Source organism: Panthera uncia, chromosome D2 (genome assembly GCF_023721935.1).
Source record: "Panthera uncia isolate 11264 chromosome D2, Puncia_PCG_1.0, whole genome shotgun sequence".
In the NCBI taxonomy this organism is placed as follows: Eukaryota; Metazoa; Chordata; class Mammalia; order Carnivora; family Felidae; genus Panthera; species Panthera uncia.
Window position 1 is genome coordinate 45,552,097 of NC_064818.1, and position 24,474 is coordinate 45,576,570.

Here is a 24,474-nt window from a genome sequence, read left to right on the forward strand (position 1 = left end):
AGCACCTCCAATGGCAGGGCACCCAGGTGATTCTGCAAAATCAGCCTGTAGGCTGGGAACCTCTGCTTCAGTCTATGCTCACTGACAAGAAAATAAAGCCTGTTACTATTATATACTGTCTGGCACACAGAAATACAAAGAAGAGCTTCAGGGTATGGGTTTAAGTCAAATTATAAATGCTAGCCCTAGTTGTGTCAACAGGAAACAAAACTTACTTGGAAGGACATCCTCTCACTTAGGATACAACCTGACCTACAACCCAAGTCTGACCCAAGCAGTGCTCACTGCAGCTGGAGAAGGAAGCCAGAGTTGGTGACATTTTTTGTCTGTGCTATCTCTCAAGTTGGCATATAACTGGCATGAATGCTGCTGCTTCCCTCTGAGGCCCCCGTGTCCATGGTAGACATCACTAACGGACTGTAGCACTCTTTCCTAGAGAGTCCAAACAGGGCCTCAGTCTCCCCCCTGAACAGAATGCCACTGCCTAAAATGGGAGCTGTCTGGTAAGGTGAGGGCTTGTGCCCTACCTTCCTACAGTGACTGCTTAGAAACCAGACATCTCTGCAGACCACAGCCACCACACCACTATCCAAGGCAATCCAAATGAGAAATAATGTGTCTCCAAAGCAAAGCAAGCATGTATTTTCCTTTTCAATAACCTGCACCTTAGGGTCTTTTTCAACATATCTGAACTACTCAACAGACCAGGCCTTGCGCTGGGATGAATCTCCTCCACAAAGTCTTCCCCAAATACCTGTCTGAATTCATTCTGTGCCCATGTCCCCTAAAAGACAAATTCCTCTCTGGAAACCCTAGCACCAGTCCTAGAGCGCACACACACATTCATGCAGTGAGAGCAAAGATGACACAATGAGAGCTGCCTCGTATCTCATCTGGAAATCAATCAGAAACACCGAGGTAACGAGGGCTGCTGATCTTTGATCACCTCAAGGGGAAAGGTGCACATATGAAATGTCTGGTCTTGTAGGCCACCCGTGACCCATTCCGGCTGTACAGACTGGGTAAGTAACACCTAAGTGTTCACCAGAGACACCTATCACTCAAACACTGCATGTGTGTCAATCCTATTAAGTCTTTATTTGGCTCCTGGAGCTCCCAGGCCCTAGCTTTCTACAACAGCGATGTATTTTAAGAAAAGCTAAACCTCACAACTAAGAGCAATAGCCTAATAGAAACTCTGCTGCTACAAAATTAAAATGAAAAAATAACGATGTTTTCTAGGATCTGCATACCAATGACATGAGTAGGAACCAACGGAATATTTACTTCAAAGAACTGGCTCATCCTTCCTGGTATATCCAGAAGTATGAAAATCAGGGAACACCACTGAGGAGGCAGCCTCAAAATGCAACTTAGTACAGAGACAGAAGCAGGATACAAATGTGAGACAGGCAAAAAACACCTGAGCAGTTTAAAAAATGGTAACACTTCCAAGACTGATCTGAGGTCTTGGGGCCAAGTCAGAGAAAAGAAGGATCCTAACAGTTATTATCCTGTTCCAGAAAAGGTTACGTTGTAGAAAAGTCTTGATAGCAAACTTGCACTTAGCAACAGCTAAACACAAAGTTACCAGGTTGGGACTGAACTAGAGCTAAGGGAAGACCTCAGACAGATGCTCCCTCCAGCTCAGAGAAGAAAGGGGATGAGATGTCTAGGAGTGACCCACTTTCACTTCTAAGTTTAAATGAGCATTATAATGAACAGGGTTATAACCAGTACAAGTTCAAAAAAGGCACCTAGCTTAGGTACACATTTCTAAACTCTAACCATTAAGAAAAACTCATTTTCTGTGTTGCAAACTCTATGGGGCTTTACTCTGATTATCCATCCTCAAACCACTGCTAAGATACAGAAGCCTAAAGTCTTTTTTTTCACTCAAGGGAATACCATTACAATTTCAATCTGTCTACAAAGATCAGCAACAAGAAGTAACAAAATATAAAAAGCAACTGGCAGTTCTAAACTGTTCTTAATAACGCTTCTCAGTCCAAAGCATTTTCTTTTAACATCCCCCAATCCAAAGAGTATCAAAGGAGACGCAAAACAAACATTTCAATGTGGTATCTGCAGTTTAACAGCCGTAATAACTGTGGCCATAAAATTTTAAGAGCTATAGTATTTTGGTGGCAATTAGAGTTATTGATATTTCTGAAATTCATCTGAGATTTTACTGTAACTTTAGCAAAAAACTGGCTTTGGTATGGCTTTGGAAATAATTGTTCTACAATCTTAACATTATTAAGAAAAACGCATTGCAATGAATTTAAACTAAACCCATATTTAAAATTCAATCAAAATAAACTGCTTCTCATCATGATACTAATACATTTAAAAATTAATTTAATATTGAATGGGAAGAAAATATTGCTTCATTTACAATCAATACGTTGAGATTAACACTTTTATTAATTCTCTACAGTAGTTAGAAAGAGACTGACACCACTCAGCATTCAAGAGCATCCAGTGATATCCTTCAAATACCTCTACAGATATTAAATGTGCAAAGTAAAGTTAAAGTTGCAATGAGAAGTAACAAATGTAAGCCACTCCTCAAGGATGCTACTTAAGGTCTACCACAGTAAGTGTAACAGCTCTAAGAACTGGATTTAGGTCACAGGTCCTCAAACTGTGTGAAAAAAACTATGCCACCTCTGCTTTTAAAAGGTTAGGCAGGGGCACGTGTGTGGCTCAGTTTGTTAAGCATCCTTCTCTTGGTTTTGGCTCAGGACATGATCTCATGGTTCAGGAGTTCGAGCCCCAAGTCCTGGCTCTGTGCTGATGGCATGGGGCCTGCTTGGGATCCTCCCCTCTCTTTCCCTCTCACCCTCTCTGCCTCTCTCCTCCCGCCCCCGCCCTTCCCCCATGCACACTCTCTCAAAATAAATAAAAACAAAGTTTAAAATAAATAAATGGGGCGCCTGGGTCACTCAGTCAGTTGAGCGTCTGACTTTGGCTCAGGTCATGATCTCGCTGTCCACAAGTTCAAGCCCCACGTCAGGCTCTGTGCTGACAGCTCGGAGCCTGGAGGCTGCTACAGATTCTCTGCCCCCCCCCCCACTCATGCTGTCTCTCTCTGTCAAAGATAAACATTACAAAAATTTTTTTAATATAAATAAACAAATAGATACATAGACAGACAGATAAAAGGGTTAGGGAGTGTATGAGACAATCTGGATGTGGGTCATCAGTTCTAAGTAACAGAAGAAAAAATATCAGGACAATCTGCATTCATAAAGGCCCGTGGAAAGCTACAAGAAACAATAAACTAGACCTCCCTACATAGAAAAGAAGAAAAAACTGTGGAAGACTGGGAAAAAGCCATCCCAGGAGCAAACACTTAAAAAGTAATCTGCTGGGGTGCCTGGGTGGCTCAGTTGGTTAAGCGTCCAACTTCTGGTCAGGTCATGATCTCACAGCTCAAGCCCCGCATCGGGCTCTGTGCTGACAGCTCGGAGCCTGGATCCTGCTTTAGATTCTGTGTCTTCCTCTCTCTCTGCCCCTCCCTACTCTGGATCTTTCTCTCTCAAAAATAAACATTAAAAAAATTTTAATAAATAAATAAATGAACAAATAAATAAGGGGATCTTTTTATCTTATTTACCTGTTTTATTTATCTTTCAAACAGATCCCCTTTCCCTTGGACCTTGTTCGTGCTTAGTAAGCTCATGTGGGAGACCTGAGGCATGGCAGGGTCGTGCTCAGTGGGACACACTGGTATCTGCAGCATACAGACCATTTTCCAGGGCTCAGAAAAAATATATGGCAGCTGACTTCCTGAATGAACACATTCACCTTCCCTTTTATCTTATTTGCATCTTATACTGAGAGAGCCATGGAAAAAAGCCAAAGTCAATCTCCAGCATAAAAATGACCTTGAAAAGGAAGGGTATGCAATGAGCATGAAATACACTTCTGGCAGCATGACGGGTTTATAATTCTGTAGGTGACTACTTTCTCAAGATAAGGAAGGAGGGATTTAAGAAAACAAGCTTATTCTTTCATACACCAAAGCTTAAATTTCAGCTTCTTTTTGGGACAAAGTCCTCCACAATCACTTCCCTGCTTCAAAAGAAAACAAAAACCACCACTATACAAGCCAGTCTTCTCCTGACCCCTGCTACAGGTGACCTCTCTGAGTATAAAGGCATACATCTCACACTTCAGTCCTCTGCATGCATCTTGCCCTGGCCCTCCCCCAAGCCTTTCTTCTGAGACTCGTCCCAAATCTGAACGAAGATACAGAAATTAGAAGCATTCCGTATCAGCTCCTCTGGGGACTTGGGGGTTCTGCTGGTTTAGGAGGCTAAGGATGCAGGAAGTCCAACCTTTGGATAAACGGGGGTCTAATACATTAACCTGAATCTAGAATCCTTGTTTAATAAACCTGCTGCCTAAGACAAAGCAAGCAGTACAATCTCTACAATCTCTGCAGACTGACCTTAGCCGCTGCTTATAATAATCTTCATCTCCATCATCTCGGCATCTCACTACTTTCCGACCTCCTCCTCCACAGGTGGCTTCTGCTTCTTCCCCAGAACTTGGAAAAAAGTCATCCCCCATCTCCTGCACCGGGACTTTTTTCTGCCGCTTCCGGTGCTTGAGCACGGGTTTCAGCACGGAGTCAGGGCCTTCTCCGGTCAGCTCAGCCCCCTCTGCCTCCTCCTGCTCCTCCTCCGTGGGGAAGTATTCGGACTCTTCGCTCTCAGAGGTGCCCTCTGCCTTCGGCCTCACGTCAGACTCCAAAGGCTTCTTTCCTTTCGGCAAGCCCACTTTCCCTTGGAAATGAAGAGCCCTTTTCTGCAGCTTCTTGATGTGCTTTCTCAAGCGCTTATCTGCTTTCGAGAGAACTTTGCTTCGCTCACTTGGTTTGTTTGCACTGAGTGTTGCGCTCAGCTCAGAGGTGCCCGAGGCCGCAGTTTTCCTAGCTGCTCTTTTATTACAAGCTTGCTTCTTCCTTTCAAAAGACAATTTTGCTTGATCTGCCAAATACTTTTCAAAGCCTGATGCTTCATCGAGCATTAGTTTTCTAGGCTTTTTCTCCTGTTTCTGAGGGATCTGGGTTCCAAAAGGTGTCATCTGGCCAGTGCGGATGAGCTCTTCCCAAGCAGCCTCCTGGACAGGCATGAGCATGCTGCCGAGACAGGATGGCCCCGGTTCTGAAAGAGGGACGACAATGCACTGGGCACTAGTGTGAACCTTTCCAAGAGTACGACATAAGGACTCACTTATTCAATAAACAGCACCTACAAACAACTCACATTTAAAAAACATACCGTGGATGTACTAAAGCATATTGTATATAAAAGAACAGAATAAAATTTATTATAGCATTCATCATACCACGTTCAATACACTCCTATTCAAAAAGGTGTTGTATGGAAACCAATCTGACAATAAATTTCATATTTTAAAAAAAAAGGTGGTTTCTCAATAACTTTTTCTAAAATAATGCATTATAAATACACTCTCTGTGTATCTAAAGACAGAGCTACTCATATACAACATACACATTTCTCTGTGTTTCCTCATCAATTAAAGAGTAGCCCCCAAGGAAGCAATCTCCCAAGTTTCCATGTCACTTCAAATACCAACATTCACATGGACTTAAATTCAAGAGATAGTAAAACAGAAAACATAAAGAATCAGCATGCACCTACATAGATAAAACATAAACATTCACTCTGCACTGCCCAATATAATAGTCACCATGTGGTTATTTAAGTTGAAAATTCAGTTCCTCAGATGCACTTGCCGTATTTCAAGTGCTCAATGAGTCATATGTGGCTAATGGCTACCATAATGGACAACACAGACAGCATTTCCAGCATTGCAAACAGGTCTACTGGACAGCACTGTGTTAAATGTGCAAAGTTAACTAACAGAAAAGAGAAACTAAAATTGGAAGTTCTGCCTAGCAATATAAAGTCACCCAGATATCATCCCTCTTCCGTTAGTTGAACTTAATCTCTGGCAAAATTATTTCACCCACAGCCAAAATACAAACGTAAGTAAGGCTGAACAGGAAGAATCCATATTCTAAAAATCTGCATTTCTTGTAACCAGTGTTTCACTAAACTTGCAGTAAAGAATACACATCAGAAAGGGCACAAATACTAAATGTACAGCTTAGTGAATTTTCAGAAAAAAAACATACCCATACACCGACATCCAGATCAAGAAACAGAAATTACTACTACCCCCAGATGCACCACCCTTCATGGCACCCTCCAGTCTCCACCCCCCCTAAAATAATAACTGACCATACCATTAACGCTATAAACAAGCTGTACCTAGCTTTGAACTTTATGTAAATGGAAATGTTTGTACTCTTACGTCTGGCTTTTTTGCTATAAACATTATGCTTGTGAGAGTCATCCTTATTGTTGAATATCGTTGCAGTTTGTTAATTCTCATGGCTGTTAGTATTATATTATATAAGTATACTATAATTTTTCCATTCCACTGTTAATGGACATTTGGGTGGTTTCCAGGTTTTAGCTACTATGAATTATGTTGCTATGAATATTCCAGCACACCTCCTTCAGAAATACATTTATACATAATTCTTTGGGTATGTTAAGCTCTAGCAGACACTGCCAAATGGTTTTCCAAAGTAGTCCTATTAATTTTAAGTTCTACCAACAGTGTTTGAGAGTTTCAATTCTTACCATTTTAGCTATTCTGGTAGTTGTGTAATGGTACCACTTTGTGGTTATAATTTGTGTCTCCCTACTAACTAATGAACTAGGGCACCTCTTCATAGGTTTACTGACCTTCTGAATAGCTTCTTTTGAAGACAATGTTCAAGTCTTTAGCCCTTTCCTAAGAGTTCTTTAATACACTCTGGATTTGTGTGCTTCAATTATACATGTATTGCAAATATCTTCTCCCACTCTGCAGCTTGTCTTTTCCCTCTCTTAATGCTATCTTTTGATGCACAGTTTAGTTGTGATATAGGTCACTTATCAAATCTTTTTCTTTACAAAAAGCATTTTTGTATCTCGTTAAGTCTTTGCCCCAAAATCATGAAAATACTTTCCTACGCTATACTCTAAAAGCTTTGTGTTACCACTCACATTTATATTTTTATAATCCTTTCAGAATTTATCTTTCTACATAGAGTAGCAGGCCAAGACTCATTTTACCTTCATGTGAACCACTTACCGAAAAGACGACACTTCCCCATAGCACTGTACTGCCACATGCATCATAAACCAACTAATCACACATGGGTGGGTTTGTCTGCTGGACCCTATATTCTGTCCCACTGATCTATTTGTCTTTCCTTGTGCAAATACCCACTGTCTTACTTACTGCACCTTAATCACAGGCCTTGATATTCTGTTCCCCTTCAAGACACACTCTTCTCGGGATGCCTGTGTGGCTTAGTCGGTTGAGCATCTGACTCCTGATTTCAGCTCAGGTCATGATCTCTCAGTTCGTAAGATAGAGCCCTCACATTGGGCTCTGTGCTGACGGTGCAGAGCCTACATGGGATTCTTTCTTCCCTCTCTCTCTGTCCCTCCCAGGTTCATGCGCTCTCTCCAAATAAATAAATAACCTTTAAAAAAAGAACGGGGGGAAGGCTGCCTGGGTGGCTCAGTTGGTTGAGTGTCCGACTTCAGCTCAGGTCATGATCTCGTGGTTCAGTTCATGAGTTCGAGCCCCACATCAAGCTCTGTGCTGACAGCTCAGAGCCTGGAGTCTGTTTCAGATTCTGTGTCTCCCTCTCTCTCTCTGCCCCTTCCCTGCTCATGCTCTGTCTCTCAAAAATAAACATCAAAAAAAAATTTTTTTTAAATCGACTTTTCTTGGCCCAATACATTTTTATATCAATTTTAGAATTAACTTGTTAATGCCCCCACCCTCACCCCATACTTCCCACCCCACACCCTCTCTCTAAAACAAAAACAAAACAAACAAACAAAACCACTATGGAAATGGTCAGAGGGCCAAAAGGAAAACCAGTAGAGACTGGGATCCTGGAAGGCACAGAAGTATCAGCTGCTACAGACAGGCCAGGTGGAATAAGAATGAAAAGGGGCTTTTGGAATTGGGGAAGTCTATTAATCCTGGATAGTTTTACCAAAGAAGCAAGAGAAGGTACAATGCAGTGGCAGGTTTTAGGCAGCCGGACAGGAACAACGAGAACATGGAACCTCAGCAGGAGAAAGCCTTGGTTACAAGCCCAACGAATTCAGAGACTGAACTTTTAAAAGTCCATGTCTCTAATTTTTTTTTTCCAATGTTTATTTATTTGTTGAGAGAGAGAGAGCGCGTGCACACTAGCACAAGAGGGGCAGAGAGGGAAAGAGAGAATCCCAAGAAGGCTCCACACTGTCAACTCAGAGCCCAACACAGGGCTTGATCTCATGAACCATGAGATCATGACTTAGGCTGAAACCAAGAGTCGGGACACTTAACCAACTGAGCCACCCAGGTGTCCCAGTCTCGTATTTTTTTCTACTGCCCTAACTCTTCATAAAAATTCCCGTCTTATTGAATAAGTTTCTGGAGCTGGTAGAAGACATTTGCTTGGAAAGCTTAAATGCTAAGAAGCTTTAATCTGTATTTCAAGTATTAAATGACTGAGCCACTACCAATAATTTCTAAACACACACCCACACATACACACAGACCACAAAGATATTTCATTTCAGAGCTTACGCATTTTCCCAAAAGGTTTTCCAAAAGACATTCATCCTACGCAGTAATTAAAACAAAATTACAGCCATAGTATAACCTGAATGAAGATGCCTTTTCATTAACGAGAAGTGATGCTTGGAAAGCCTGCCAAACATGTCCCAAAAAGATATGTAAAAGCAATTCTATGAATGTTGACTGATGATGTTGGGCTTAAAAATGTAATTTGATCAAGATGTTAGCTGTCTCTACAAAATTAACTACACAAGAAGGCTAAGCTCCCTAATTTATTAAACATAATAAATTATGTGCACCAGCAGCCTCTAGTAGATGCAGTTAAACATTTACTTTCATTCTTTAAAAACCCCACATGACTTAAAACAGATTTGGTTCTGCAGAAGTAGAGAATAAAATTTTCCTAATTCTGTTTCAACACTAAGGCAAAGAAACACATTTTTGGGGAACCCTGGCCATGACTGAGGAGATACCCTCCACCAACTTCAGGCATCAGGCACCAATTCAAGAACAAGGAGACACTGTTCCTCACCTGTATCCTCTTCCTCCAGACCAGCATGATCTATTTCAACTTGTACCTCTGCTCCTCCAAGGATGGCCTGGAGACGTTTTTGTTTTGCCGTGATCTTCTTTAACTGTTGTTCCTTAAATGGTAAATATTGAATACAGAAAACAGAAATGATTTATTGCTAAATACCAAAGATAAATATAAAAACCTTAATCAAGAGCAAAATAAAACAGAAATTCCGTATGTTACTATTATTAGATAGAACCTCATTTGAGCTACTGCCACTTTTCTAGCAGGAAGCAGGCCTCTAAGCATTTCCATCAGGCAGACATCCCTGTCTGTACTCCCTCTCTTGGCTGGGCAGCACAGCTGTCTATGTTCACATGCACTGGCTCTCCACTGACTTGGGAGGTGGAGCTGCTCTACTCGGTTTTCCCCCATTACACACAGGGCAAATTATTAAACTTTTGTTTCTGACCTTACCAACTAACGGGCTATGAGGTCAATAATATTCTCTGGAATAAGAAACATAAACACAAACGTTCAAACACTTGAAACAGTCAGCCCCCTTTGATAATCTACCATATTTATGATTGTCCTTTATAGTATTCTACCCAATCACAAGATTTTAAAAGGAATATAGGGACGCCTGGGTGGCTCAGTCAGTTGAGCCTCTGACTTTTGATTTTGGCCTGAGTCATGATCTTGCGGTTCATGGGATCAAGCCCCATGTCAGTCTCTGCACAGACAGCTCAGAGACTGCTTGGGATTCTCTCTCTCTGCCCCTCCCCCACTCATGCACATACTCTCTCTCTCTCAAAATAAACATTAAAAAAAAAAAAAGGAATATACATTTTGATATACACTTTTACCCTCCCACCCATGACCCCTCTTTGTCTTTTCTCCCTCTACACCACCAGAGCTCAGCTATGCAGCCATTCTTAGGGCCTCTCCAATTAATTAGGCCTAAGGTACCTGGTTCCTCTCAAGGTCAATGTTTAAACACCAAATATGAGTATAGGACAAGGAGAAATACTGAATATAAATGCCACATTATACTAAACTGCATTTCATTTTCTTTTAGTCTTTCCCTCATTTAATCTCATTTAAACAGATTTTAGGTTAAATCTCATTTAAAAATGAGAACATCTCATTTCTCAGGGTACCTGGCTTGCCCAGTCAGTTGAGTGTCCAACTCTTGATTTTGGCTCAGGTCATGATCCCAGGGTCATGGGACAGAGCCTCGCGTTGGGCTCCATGTGAGCGTGGAGCCTGCCTAAGATTCTCCCTCTCCCTCTCTCTCTCCCTCTGCCCATCTCCCCAGCTCCCTCTCTCTACACACACACACACACACACAAAAGATAGCCATTCTCAAAAAACAAAACAAAACAAACAGCCTTTCTCTGAATAGTCTAACCATCAAAGGACTACTTTAGAAAGATGGGAATATACAATTGAGTTACACTAGTACCTAAAATGGCCCAACATTTGGTCCTCCTGCTCCTTGACACCTCAGCTCACCAGAAGCCCAAGATTAGAGGTCTCTGCACATTAATTTGCATATTTCAACAAGAGGCCAGATGTCCCCAAAGCAGAGACCCTGGCTACCTGAAACCACTGCGAGCTCTGACCTTTGGGCTGCTATTCTGGTGAGAGAAGATGGGGTGGTGAAGATAACGGACTGGTGAGCAGAAAGCAGGAGGAACCGAGTCTATATGTGTCCACTAGTGGAGCTTAAATAAGATATGTAAGAACTTTACTCACTGCAGTGGGTCAACTGCAAGCACAAAAATATCTGCTAGTCATTTTGGATGACATTTTGGATCAAATGATCAAAACTAGTCATTCCTATCTACTCCAATATATTTTCATAAAACACAAGTAAATACTAAAAGCTGTTTCAAACCTCATAAAAACAATGTCATAATCTCAGATCTTCCCTAGCCTGAAGTTGTACAACCCTCAATGCAGACCCATCAGTGTGGCTGGGTGATGACTGCAATACCTAATGCTGGCCTCTCAGAACAGTAAGCATGAGTGTGAGGGGGGTATGGCTATACCAACAGGAAACACAGCATACACAATCAGGACAAGCAGGAGCTAAGCAGAAGAAAAAAAGGAAATTCACACCACACAAGGAGACTGGATGAGAGGCCAGCATGCCAAGCAGGAGCCTAAGCTGGGTAAAAGAAAGTGGCAAAGCAAGGAAGACCATAATCCTAAACATGAATAAGGCAGCACGCAACGCCAAGAAGGGAACACTTTCTCAAACGTGTGTGAATGTGTGTGTATGTTTAAAAATATTTTTTTAATGTTTATTTATTTATTTTGAGAGAGAAAAAAAAAGAGAGATCATGCAGGAGGGGCAGAGAGAGAATCCCAAGCAAGCTCCAAGCTCTCAGTGCAGAGCCCAACACGGGGCTCAATCCCGCAAGCCATGAGATCATGACCTGAGCCCAAATCAAGAGTCGGACACTTAACCAGCTTAAGCCACCCAGGTGCCCCTAAAAAATACTCTCTAACAGGAGATATTAAAGGGAAACAGCTGAAAAATTAAACATACAAAAGGAATTCAAAATTTTTTATTATAGACACATGCTTCACATATTTTAACTACTTTTCGAATACTTCCTAAATATTAACTGAACAGAAATGATTACTTTTTCAAAAATGCAATACTTAAATGTGTTATTTGGATTCACCTTATTATACTTCTGTCGTTTTACAGAATCTAGTTTCCTGTTGACGTCTCTGTTGGTGGCAGCTTGAGGGCGAAGTTGTTCAATAATTTTATTGATTTGCCTTAGGGATGTCCTACATGACCTGAAAAATAAGATACAGTGTCTATTTTCCACTCTGGTAACATTTTTTTTTAATAGTGTAAGATGACAGAAATGCTAAAACAATGTCCTTTTACTTATTAACTAAAAGATAAAAGAAACTAAACCAGATTCCATATTCTTTTTGGCCACATATTGAATTTGAAGGGCTGTTAGAAGGTAAGATAACTGCTAAGCGTTTTCTTTGATCTGGCTGATTTAAACCAGCACATTCCCATCTGTAAGCTGTTTCATTCATTCTACAAGCATTTTAAGGGTCTACTCTATTCAAGAGACTGTGCTAAAACAGTGTGCAGTAAGTTACCTTTTAGACGAAAAAATGCGTATACATGGTTTGTTTGTTTTTTTTTTAAGATTTTATTTTTTTTAGAACACTTTTAGGTTCACAGCAAAACTGAAAGGAAGGTACAGAGACTCCCATATACTTCTTGCCCCAAACATGCACACCCTCTCCCATTATCAACAAGCCATACATGGGTTTTTAAAGTCCCATTATGGAAGTCACCCAAAGTTTGGGAAAGAACTAGAAATGCTTATACATTTTCTTATACAAGTCAGATATCTGTGACAATTATTTTTCTTTCACAATATTGGAAGACTTACTTGCTGTAGCATTACATTTTACAGTGTGAAGGGGGAAAAAAATCAACCTATGTTACGCTGCTCCTAAAACAAACACCATAGAATGGTAAACTCCCAATTTTCAAAACACAAATTCAATCCTGACACTTAGGTAATTTGCTGTTTGTAACCTTTGTGGATTTCAGGATAAAAGATGTTATCAATGCAAGTTACTGGCAGTCTAACCACGTGTCACCATCGCTCTGTTAACCTGTGTTGTAATTCTGCAGCACTCCGCCGTCACCCATGCAAGCAGCAGGTCAAATGTAAAGGTGTGTTCATTATAAGGAGTCGAGCTCCTCACACCTAGAGGTCAGAGTACAAGTAATCCAGAATGCCTGCTACTCAAGAGGCCAAAAGAACACACCAAGAAGCTGCTGGCAGAAAACATGTCCTTTAAGTTCCCACAGCATCTGTACCTCAGCCTCCCCCACGGAGGGCAGCCAACAGTCCCACCTCTCCCCTCCCCAGCCACCCACATCCAAAACTGCACCATCCCTCCACCCATTCCTCTCCTCCTTCCTGCTTGCCTGACACAGCCTAGAAAACTGGTCATGACAGGGCAAACTGGCAATGGGGAGGAAGTTCAATCTTCCACCTGCCCCACCTTTTAGCCCAGGTCCAGGGCCTGTTTCTCCTCTAAAACACAAATGAAGTCTCCACAGGACATCATCTTTCCTACAGAGTCACAAGTAGGACAGAAGAAAGGAAAAACAAGGAGTTGTTTCTCATTATTTCTAGAAATACAAATCTGAAAAATTACCAAAAGACTGTCACTCGGTTTAGACACAGGAAACTGGAAAGAAACTATAGGACAAGAGAAAAATGCGAGGGGGAGGTGGGTGTGTTCCTGGTATCTTGAGTAGGACACATCACACCTTTAGGTACACTTCTCCTGAGAACCATTTTGTGCACATGCTTGTGAGTTTTGGGGCACTCGGAACAGTACTTCTCTCTAGGACGTTATGCATACACAGGCTATTGTTGGCTGGACTGGGACCCTAACTACCATGTTCAGTGCTGCTCCTGAGGGAAAGGGCTAGGGTTCACACACAAGGCCAAAGACTGCCCTAATTGACCTCATCTTTCAAATTAGAGGTTCTATCAATTTCCTAAATTTCTGGAATACTACAGCTATCATCTGAATTTCTCTGTCACATGTAAACACAAATTCTGCAATCAGAGAAGACGGTCCACACTCACGTGAGGTCATCCAGGACTGAGCGATACTCTTTCTCTGCATCAGCAAGTTGGGCCGCACGGCTGGCCTCATGAATGGCGCTGTCCACCTGCCGAAGCACACCCTGTTCCAGCACGTCCTGGTCATATACATCCACACCCAACCCCTGCAGTTCAAGAGCCTGCGCACTCAGCTCCACCGTCTGTATCTGATGTCTGTCGATGTGCAGCAGGGCTGGCCCTCTCCTCAGAACTTCTGATGAGCAGCCCTCGGCAGAAGTGGATGGTCCGCTGGCAGAGGAACAAGAGGGGAGGCTTTCCTCCACCTCTGCAATGCCGTCATTTTCTCGTTTGATTGTCATTTCTTGTTTATCACTGACACACTGACTTTGTAAACAGTCTTGCTCCTGAGCTTGGCTTGAGTGGGGGATTCTTGCATTTTGCATCCTCTACAGACTATCTAAAAGGAAAAAAAAAAAAAAAGGTATGTAATAAGCTTTTTGGTTATAAAGAGTTGATATTTATATAGTTTCTTAAAAATCTTATAATTAAAGGGGGCGCCTGGGTGGCTCAGTTGGTTGAGTGTCCGACTTTGGCTCAGCTCATGATCTCACGGTTTGTGGGTTCGAGTCCCATGTCGCGATCTGTGCTAACAGCTCAGAGCCTGAAGCCTGCTTCGGATTCTGTGTCTCCCTCTATCTGCCCCTCCCCTGCTCACACTCTGTCTCTCTCTCAAAAATAAACATTTAAAAGGAAAATTTAAAAAAAAAATTATAATTAAAGAAGCCTGATTTCTCAAAAGAGCAAATAATAATCCTCCAATTAGATAAATTCAAGCTTCCAAATACTACTTTTCTTAAAAGGGTACAAGCTATACATATTCTTGAGATTTGATAATAAATAAGAAAAAATTAACCAAAAAAGAAGAAGAAGAAGACAACACTGACGACAATGGCGACAAACCAGTAGGAAAAAATGCAGTAGCAGCAACAAAAAACATTTGGAGAACCAGCCAATAAAGCTGGCAACCAAAATCTTGACTGACGCCCTGAGTGTCTTCTCCAAATCAACTGAAATCATTGACTGCTGCTTTCCAAGTTAGCATTTTCACTGCATTATGGCACAAAAGATTCCCAATACAGTGGCATGATTAACTGTGATATGCAAATTTAGTGAAGTAAGGAACAAGCTTCTCTATGACTCTGACATTAGAAATTTTTAGGCTAAACATTTACTCTAATAAACACAAACTACAAACAAGACATAAGAGCACCACTCAAATCTGAATCTGAGAAAGATTAAATACTCTCAAAAATAACCCCATTTCAATGTGCAATACAACTTGCTGCAAATCAGGCTGGCGAAAACAGTTTGGGCCTGATAATAATCCAGTACAGACAAGGAAGATCCACCCTCACACAATGCTGGTAGGGATATACTAAAGCTCTTCTGGAAAGCAATTTAATGGTATCTATCAAGATTTAAAATGCACATGACCAGGTATTTATTCCAGAGAAGTACTCACATGCATATAAGGATGTGTATTGTAGCATGTCAATAATTTAATACAAGCATTAAGTATTTTCAGTGACAAGGATATAAAAGTCTTGTAAAGTGAAAAAAAATTCCCCTAGTACGAACACATTTATGTTGGTTAAAAAAATGTATATCTGTATGTGTGTGTATGGAATGCATCCAAAGTGATCTGGAGATACATATTAAACTATTGGGGAAGGGGAAGCAGAAGGAATAGGGAGGAATAAAAGAAGCTTTTATATTTTACTCCACATACTCAGGAACTCCTTGAATGAAAATGTATTCACCATATTGACTGCATAACTATCTAATAACTACATCAAAAAACAATCCAATAACCAACAGCCTTGCTTTTAACTGTGAATAAAGGAAGGTATCTTTCACCACTGAAACTTTATTCATATGAAATGACCAGATCTCCCAGTAAGCCCCACTGATTTCTCATTAAATAAAACCATTCCAGTGGCCAAACACTAGGATACAAAGATGCCAGGAACTTAGCACCATCCCCTCCAGAGTAGCTCACTTTCTAGGGGAGGAGAAACATGTCAACAACATGGGCAGGTCTGCAGAAGAGCTACCAACAAGAGGCCACCTGGATACAGAGGAAGGGACAATCCATTGGGTCTGGAACTAAAAACAAAAACAAAAACAAACAAACAAAAAACCAAACATATACAAGCTAAAATTTGAACACCTGGCCCAAAGTTTGATACACAGAACATACTCCATATGTGCTGAATGGAAGTAAGGTTCAGAGAAGAGTCTAAAATAACAGGTCCAATGTGACAACTGAGTCACTGGTGAATTCAGTCATAAAAATAAGAATCTCAGAAAGAAAGCAGATGAGAAGCAGGAGGAGGGGCTGGTAGAGAGCTTATAAGCCACAAGTAACATGTCCAGCACGGTCAGAAATGCAAATCTTGGCTCAAGAGAAAGGTCTGAAGGAGATGTGGATGTATCAGCGGAGCAAACAGCCCAAAGAATCCTAAGACTATGACAGGTACCAGAAATCCTTTCAGAGGGTAAGGCGCTAACACTGCAAAGGTTAAAAGTGAACAGCAGAGTAAAAAGTTCTTCCTTTTTTATGCCTTCTGATTATTTTCAGAAGAAAGGACCAACTTGGTCCTCTATCATTAGCTAGCCTGCATTTTCAACACAGAGGGCAGGATCCTGGCTCAGGGCCTTCATACTGGCTGGAATTAATAATTCCGTTGTCACTGTTCTTATTTGTACATATACAAACATTCCTTTTTTAGTTTAAAAAAAAGACATTAATTCAATCACAAATCTTAATAATACTGTAGTACAAAAACAAAATTAAAATTACGATGTTTGGAAAAAACTTCTAATAATAGAAAAGAAGGGATGGTTAAAAATGGGAAACGATATGGCAAGTTCATGTAAGGAAGCCAGAAGGGATTTGGAAATTAGGTCACTAATTATCTTAGTAAAATAAGTTTCAGTGGAGCAATGGGGACGAAAACCAGACTGCAGTGAGTTAGGCTAGTAGATCAAGAAATGGAGGCCACAAGTGGGTAACCTATCCCCCCCTAAGGAACCTGGCTGTGGAAGGGAGACAGCTGGAATGACAAAGTAATAATGGGTTGGGGGAGGGAAATTAAGTCAAGAAAAACTATAGAATGCAATAGGGGCAAGGAGCTGTACAGGGAGATAACCTACAGAGAAGGTTGTACAGGAGACAGTAGCAGGGAAAGACCAAGTATAGATGTAAACAGAAGAAACATCTTTCTCCAACTCTGGCAGAAGAATGATCTTAATGTATCTAAATCCATAAGTGCAGAAGAGGAAAGCTGAGGTGGACCACAGAGAAAATATCCTGCAAGGCAGGAAGTCTGGGCATCTCCTGAGCCAAAGGACAAAGTTGGGATGGAGGCTGGAGAAGAATAAAAATCTGGAATAAATGTCCTATAGAAGAGAAAAGCTGATGGGGAACAAACACTGGTGATGGGTGTGGAGGGCCCCCCAAAACAATCCCCAAGGCTGTACAATTTGCTCCTTCAGTAATTAACGTAACAGTCCCAGGGGAAATGTCACTGTTGGGGGTTTTCTGAGCAGAAGTAGCAGAGGACAAAAGGGCATGGATGCAGATGCTGAGGAGGAGACTAATTCAAGTAACTGAACTTGGGGTCCAAGCTGGAGGGGGGGGGGGGAGGCCGGAAGGGACTGGAATAGGAAGACAGGGAAGGAGAGAGGGAGACACCAAGAAGCCACTTGAAGAATGACTGTGGACCAAAGGGCAAGCTGGGAATGAGAGCTGAACCCAGGAGGTTCTCATCAGAAGATAAAGGGTTTCAGAAGTGAAATAAATCACCCATTCAACAATTTCAATTATGCCAGGCAACATACTAGGTTAACTAGTTTCTGTCCCCATAGACTTTAGAGTCTCTTGGGGAAAACATACATTTTAAGAATTATACACACGTATACATATTTGCACATACAAAATCTATGCTCATATATAAATTATATACACAAATGTAGTTATAGTAACTGTTATAAACAAACAGGATTTTTCAGGACAAAATAACAGAGGAACCTAACTGACAGGGCAGAGGTAGGTGTGAGAAGGGAGGCTGATAAAGTGATACTCGGGCCAGTATCTGAAGGATGAACAGGATTAATCAGGCCAAAAGTGGAGTGAACATCTTGCAAAGAAATGTGTAATTTCTAAGGCTGATGAGCTGGGGCATTTGGGAAAATGAAAGAAAGGTGGAACACAATGAAACTTTTTTACTTTATCCTACATGAGTAACTGAGTTAAAGTTGCTGATAAGGACTCCATTCATTGTGTAAATCTTACAGAATTTCTTCTAACACTCTGCAACCCTTAATCATCTTGGAATAACGGTATCTTCATTATCCTCCCCTTTGAGCACTGGGGCTTCTGTGGGAAGAGCTGAATTGTGGTATGCATATTTTATTGTAACCATGCCTAGCTGGGGATGAAGTGGGGCATAAGCGAAGATGGAGGAGTTGGCTGGGTCACAAAGGACCTGGGAAAACATTAACTTGGATTTTATTCCAAGAGCAATGGAATGATTTTTAAGGGTTTTAAACAGGGTGATGATGGTTATGACCTATTTCACGTTTGTAAGAGACCACCTGGGCTACTGTATGGATAATGGATTAGAACAAACAGTACAAGGAGATGATGGGAGACACACAGGTGAAAAGTGACGGCAGCTTGGAAAAGGATGACAGCTATGACGATGGATGCTACGTGGGAAACCAATGTAACAGTATTTATATGTGGACGGCTCAATCCTCCTCCACATACCCCCACTTGACTATGTCAATGCCCAAAGCGCCTGACTTGAATTTACCCCGATCCTCTCTTTCACGTAACAAACTCCAAACAGGGCCGCGCTGACCCTACGCGCCGGAGCCCACACAAAGCTCAGAAGTGATGTTCCGTGGCTGGCCGGCTAGCCTGCGGCCCCAAGGTTGCTACCTCCCGCCGCCCCAGGTGGGCGCGCGCTACTTCGTCAGTTCCGGCCGCAGGTGCGCCGGCACGGAAGGCGCGCGTCAGGCCCGAGGGCCAGCTCCCGGCCGCCCCCGCGGATGGGATCCTTCAAGGCGGCCAGATGGCCGAGGCGAGGCCGTGGGTGCCTGGGAGTCCGAGCGGGGCCCAAACATCCCCTGCCCGACATTTAGCCCGGCCATCCGAACACTCACCCCAGGGCCGCGCGGCCACCCGTACGGAAACGTAGACGCCGCCACCGCCACCAGCCGTGGAAACTAGACTGGGGCCAACTGCGGCGCATGCGTCTTCAGCCCGCCGTAAGCACCGCCCCCAAGCGTGACCCGACGAGCGTGCGTGGGTGGGGCCTACTGTGCATGCGCCAGGCTCCCTGGAGCAGCGGGCGAGGTCACGTGATTTGAGGGTGCGGTATAGCCTTCACTTTTTACTTGGAGTTGTTCTTGAGTGTCGTCTGGGCAAATAGTCGGCTGTGTGGTTTGGGCCCGGGCTTCACTCGTGGTCAAAAAAATACCGCTCTAGGAAGGCGATTATAAGAAATACAAGACATGTTTCTATAGAGAGAAAGAGAAAGGTGCACGTGTGCCACAAGAATGTAAATGCTTGCAATTAACCGTGAAGTCCAAAGAAAGTAAGCTTGGGAAGGGAGCTGGCTTGAGTGTAACTTTTCAATAGCCACGCGCGGTAGACGTTGTGATCCCTGTTAGTCATCTGGCACGGCTGTTAGCACGCCAAAAATAGGGAGAGGGCTTGTGTATCTCTGTTGCCCCTCCACCTCCCACACACATACTTGGGTTGGGATGGTGTACAGTAGGCTTACATGAATGTCTTCATTGCATTAATGAGTCAATCGTTTAATAATCTGTCCTGATATCAAAGCGGTAAAAAGAATTTTGAGCCAAAATGAGAAGTTTTGTTTGGAGCGTTTGAAGAAACAAAATGTCCACACCTAGGTTCAGAAGGAAGGAAGGAAACCGATCTTTACCTAAGGAATAGCCCAGGATGTAGCCCGGCCGCAGTGGTAACGATACCAAACAAGGCAGCATCTCAGCCCAGGGATCCCAGTGCTGGGAGAGGGTACCAAAGCCAGAAAGTCCTCTGGGAGTAAGAATCTTTGTGTGGTTTTTTTGTGTGTGTGTTTTGTTTTGTTGTTTTGTTTTAGGGAAGGATCTTTGGTTCCTGGGTAGGGAAGTGCCTTCTTCGTTTTGAAGCCTGAAGTCGGGCTATAGAAAAAGGGGGCTAGGAAGCTACTTGGTAATGCTCAGTAATACCCCCATATCTGTCCCGTTAGCAAGGTTAATTTACATATACTTCAAGTCGTCCCACATGAAAATGTACCTGTTTTTAAAAAAAAAAAAGGAATAAAGAATTCTAGTGATCTCCTGAATACAATAATTGAGAATAGAAAGGCATTCGTAAGATATTAGTTTTAATGCTTGAGTATGAAAGTTGTTTCTCCCAGATGTATAGTGGTTCCCAACCATTTTGAGAATGAGATCCTCTTTTCAATGGGCATTATTTTGCTGAACCCATACGTATCAATCAGAATTTGGACAGGAAGCAGATGGTACACTCAAACTGGATAGTTGAGAATTAATAACTTTTACAAAGGTGTGGACAGGGTTAGGAAAACAACTCAAGATTGCACAAAACCCTGGGGCCAGCAAGACCTCAGGAGCTATTCCTATATGTTATGAGCTGGACTGCATCCATCCAAATTCCACAGAAATCCTAACCCCAGCAGCTCAAATGTGACTGTATTTGGAGAAAGTTTCTCTAAAAACCCTAAAAACTTTTATTAAGCTAAAATGAGGTTATTAGGGTAGGCTCTAATCCAATGTAACTGGTGTCCTTATAAGAAGAGGAGATTGGGGCATGGACATGCACAGAGGAAAGACCATGTGAAGACACAGGGAAATGACAGCCATCTACAAGTCAAGAAGAAAGGCCTCAGAGGAGACCAACCCTGCCAACCCTCGATCTCGGACTTCCAGCCTCCAGACTGTGAGAAAATGAATTTCTCTTGTTTAAGTCCCCGAGTCTGTGGTACTATTTTTTGGCAGAACTAACAAGTGAATACATCATCCCTAGGCATGAAAAGCGTAATGGGAAGACATAGGTTCAGAAGAGAATGGTTGAATGGAGAAAAACCAGTTGACGAGAGAAATGCACCAACCCGTGGTCACTAGGTGCGGGGGGAACAAGGGAAATAAATAGGCGAAACTCACTACTCTTCCATTATTTCATCTGCTGCTGCCTCCCATTGGTCAAAGCCGGAGGGCAACAGAGTCTGTTGATGCCACTCTGTATAGATCAGCTTCTTAGAGCCCAGGGCAGGGGAGGGAGAGACGGAGAGAAGGTTTGGAGCATCAAACTGAAATATGCGTCATACTCCACACAATTGTAATTATCCCTTTAGTATCCCTTTAATTTGGAGAAGGTGTAATGAAACAGAGCTACTATTAATTCAGTAAAGCTTTTTAGATGAATTTATGTTTAGTTAATGCAAGGATCTATGCGCTTTCTCTAAGCCAAGTTTCTCCTGACCTCTGTGGCCTGAGAGTAGTAATAAGGTCACATTAGCAGCAACAACTCAGATTTTGGTGACTCCTGTGACCACCTGAATACTCAGGATTGCTCTTTTCACTCATGCCCTCATGAATGGAATTTAGCACCCTTATAAAAGAGACCCCAGAGAGATCCTTCACCCCCTCTGCCATGCGAGGACACATAAAAAAAAAAAAAAAAAAAAAAAAAAAAAAAAAAAAAATGTCCATGAACCAGGAAGTCAGCTCTCACCAGACGCTGAATCTGTCAGCATCTTGATCTCAGACTTCCCAGCCTCCAGAACGGTGAGAAATAAATTTCTGTTGTTTATAAGCCACCCATTCTGTGGTAATTTGTTAGCAGCTTGAATGGGCTAGGCAGAAGAATACAAGAAGTGAGGGTTTTAGTAACTTACTTATAATACTCATTTATGAGCTTAGGTGCTTGAATGGTTTTGTCAACCAAAACCTCTCTCCTCTCCCCCTATATCCACTCGGTCTCCAAGTTCCATTGCTTTTGCCTCCCGCTTAGATTAGGCACCTATACCATCTTCTCCATCCCCTCTGTTCAATCTTGACTGCTGCTACCGGTTTCCTACCTCCAGTCTTGTTCCCTACCCATACACTTGCATGCCAATACCAGAGGGATTTCAGACACTTCTAATCACGTCTCTCCTCTGCCTCAGATTCACCCCCATGGGATAAAACCCAAGCTGTTTAACATGTTGTCCAAGCCATTTCATTATCCTGCCCAATCTAATTTTTCTGTCCTTTTCTCTCTGGATGCCTACGCTCAAGATTTAAGGAAGTATTTACTACTCTAATTGTGATGTGCTGCAGTCGGCTGGACTGGCTAGACAGCCGTTTGTGTGCACCTCTTCCCAACTGTCTTAGTCTGCTCAGGCTGCCATAACAAAATACCATGCACCAGGGGGCTTACACAACAGATACTGATTTTCACACGATTCTAGAGGCTGGGAAGTGCAATTCAGTTCTGGTGAGGACTCTCTTCTGGGCTTGCAGACAGCTACCTTCTCACTGTCCCCACATGGTGGACAGAGTTCTGGTGTCTCTTCCTTTTCTTATAAGGGCACCAGCTCCATCAGATTAGAACCCACCCCACTCTTAAGACTTTATTTACCTTAAGTACCTTCTAAAGGCTCTATCTTCTAAATACAGTCGCATTAGGGGTTAGGGCCTCAACGTGTGAATCAGTGGCCTTACATTGGAAACTCCAACTTGGCCATGTAGGAGTATTTACACTACAGAAATAGCCAAAATCTGTGAACCAGGGGCTTTGGTAGGAGGAGGACAGTTTATTTTTTCCCAGCCTACCCTAACTTGTTATTTTCAGGTCGATGTGACTTTGCACATGGGTCTCTCTTCCTGGAATTCTCTCACCCATTCCAAACTCAGCCCAAAGTTTCTTTTTTCTGAAGCTTTCCCTGACCCTCTAAACAGAAATAGGACTTTGTAGCAGCTCCGCACCCTGAACCGGTATTTTCAATATTTCTACTGTAGCACTTAATACTTTGGATTTTAACACATTTTATGTTACAAGCACTTTTACAGCCCTGACTATGGGCCAGATTGTCCTGAATGCTTTACAAATATTAACTCATTTAAATATGACCAGAATTTTGATTGTGCCTTTACTTTCTATCTAGTGTTCAGTGTAAGAAACTCTCTCCCTATGCTTAACAAAGCAGAAGGACTAAGTTGACTCCCATTTTTCAAAACTTCAGGGTAGTGTCAATGCCCCAATTTTGTTCCCCATCCCCCATAAACATGGAAAAACTAATGAAAACAACAATAGAAATATACTGGAAGTGCATTGAACACTGTGCAAAATTGATAAATCTAAAAATAGCAGTAAAAGCATATTATTTAGAATTATGTTAGCAAACACTACAAAAAATAATGTTAAATATATGTTGAATAAATGAACAAGTAATTTTAAAGGTGAATAGTATATAACAATGAACAATGGTTCTATGATTCCATTGAAATATATATGTATATATGTGTGTTTATATGCATGTGTATGTACGGTGGGGGAGTACAGAGTGGAGATGAGGAACAGTTTCCCTGCTTTTTTGGTTACACCTCCACCATGGCATTCTGTGTCATTATCTCTCTTAGTCTCACTGTTCCATATGTTCTGTCCAACTTCATCTTTGCCCTGACTTTTCCTCAAATCCCTCCCTGATTAATTTTGGGCACTGCTTTTTTCCTAACCTTTTAGGGCCATTTCAGTAGCCTTCAGCAAGCACCTTACTCTCCAGAGCTGATCTATAAAAGAAAAGAATGAGAAATCTTGTCATTTGCAACAACACGGATGGACCTGGAGGGTGTTACGCTAAATGAAATAAGTTAAACAGAGAAAGGCAAGTACCGTATTACTTCACTTGTATGTGGAACCTAAAAAACAAGACAAGCAAAACAAACAAGTAAAAAACCAGAAATAGACTCATAAATACAGAGAACAAACTGGTGGTTGCTAGAAGGGAGGGAGCTGACAGCTCAGAGCCTGGAGCCTGCTTCAAATTCTGCGTCTCCCCCTCTGTCTGCTCTTTCCCCACTTGTGCTCTGTCTCTCTCTCAAAATAAATATTTAAAAAAAAATTTTTTTAACTACAAACTTCCAGTTAAAAAATAAGTCACACAGGGGGCACCTGGGTGGCTCAGTTGGTTAAGTGTCCAACTTCAGCTCTGGTCATGATTTCACGGTTTGTGGGTTTGGGCCCTCTCTCTCTGCTGGCTCGCTCTCTCTCAAAAATAAATAAACAGTTAAAAAAATAAAATAAAATAAGTCACACAGATGCAAAGTACAATATAGAGAATGCAATCAACAATGTTGTAATAACTTTGTATAGTGACAGATGGTAATTACACTTAAAGTAGTGAGCATTTCATAATGTATATAATTGTCGAATCACTATGTGGTATGCGTGAAACTAATATATCAACAATGCTTCAATTAAATATTAAAAACAAAATGATAAAATTAATGAAAAATAAATAGGAAAGAAGAAGAAAAGAACAGATATGTATGAACAACGCT

General features: G+C 41.9%; 1 protein-coding gene across 1 annotated transcript in view; it reads right to left on the reverse strand.

The window, feature by feature from the left end:
• The window catches only part of ERCC6 (ERCC excision repair 6, chromatin remodeling factor), an 83,872-nt gene extending 64,740 nt beyond the window's left edge, over window positions 1-19,132 (reverse strand). Inside the window, exons 1-5 of the mRNA XM_049645354.1 lie at window positions 19,063-19,132; window positions 13,852-14,287; window positions 11,890-12,010; window positions 9,212-9,323; window positions 4,460-5,177 (exon numbers count right to left, since the gene is read on the reverse strand). Of these exons, the coding sequence (XP_049501311.1) occupies window positions 4,460-5,177; window positions 9,212-9,323; window positions 11,890-12,010; window positions 13,852-14,273 (1,373 nt within the window). The 5' untranslated portion in view covers window positions 14,274-14,287; window positions 19,063-19,132. The remainder of the gene's footprint in view (window positions 1-4,459; window positions 5,178-9,211; window positions 9,324-11,889; window positions 12,011-13,851; window positions 14,288-19,062) is intronic.
• Window positions 19,133-24,474: the final 5,342 nt, after the last annotated feature.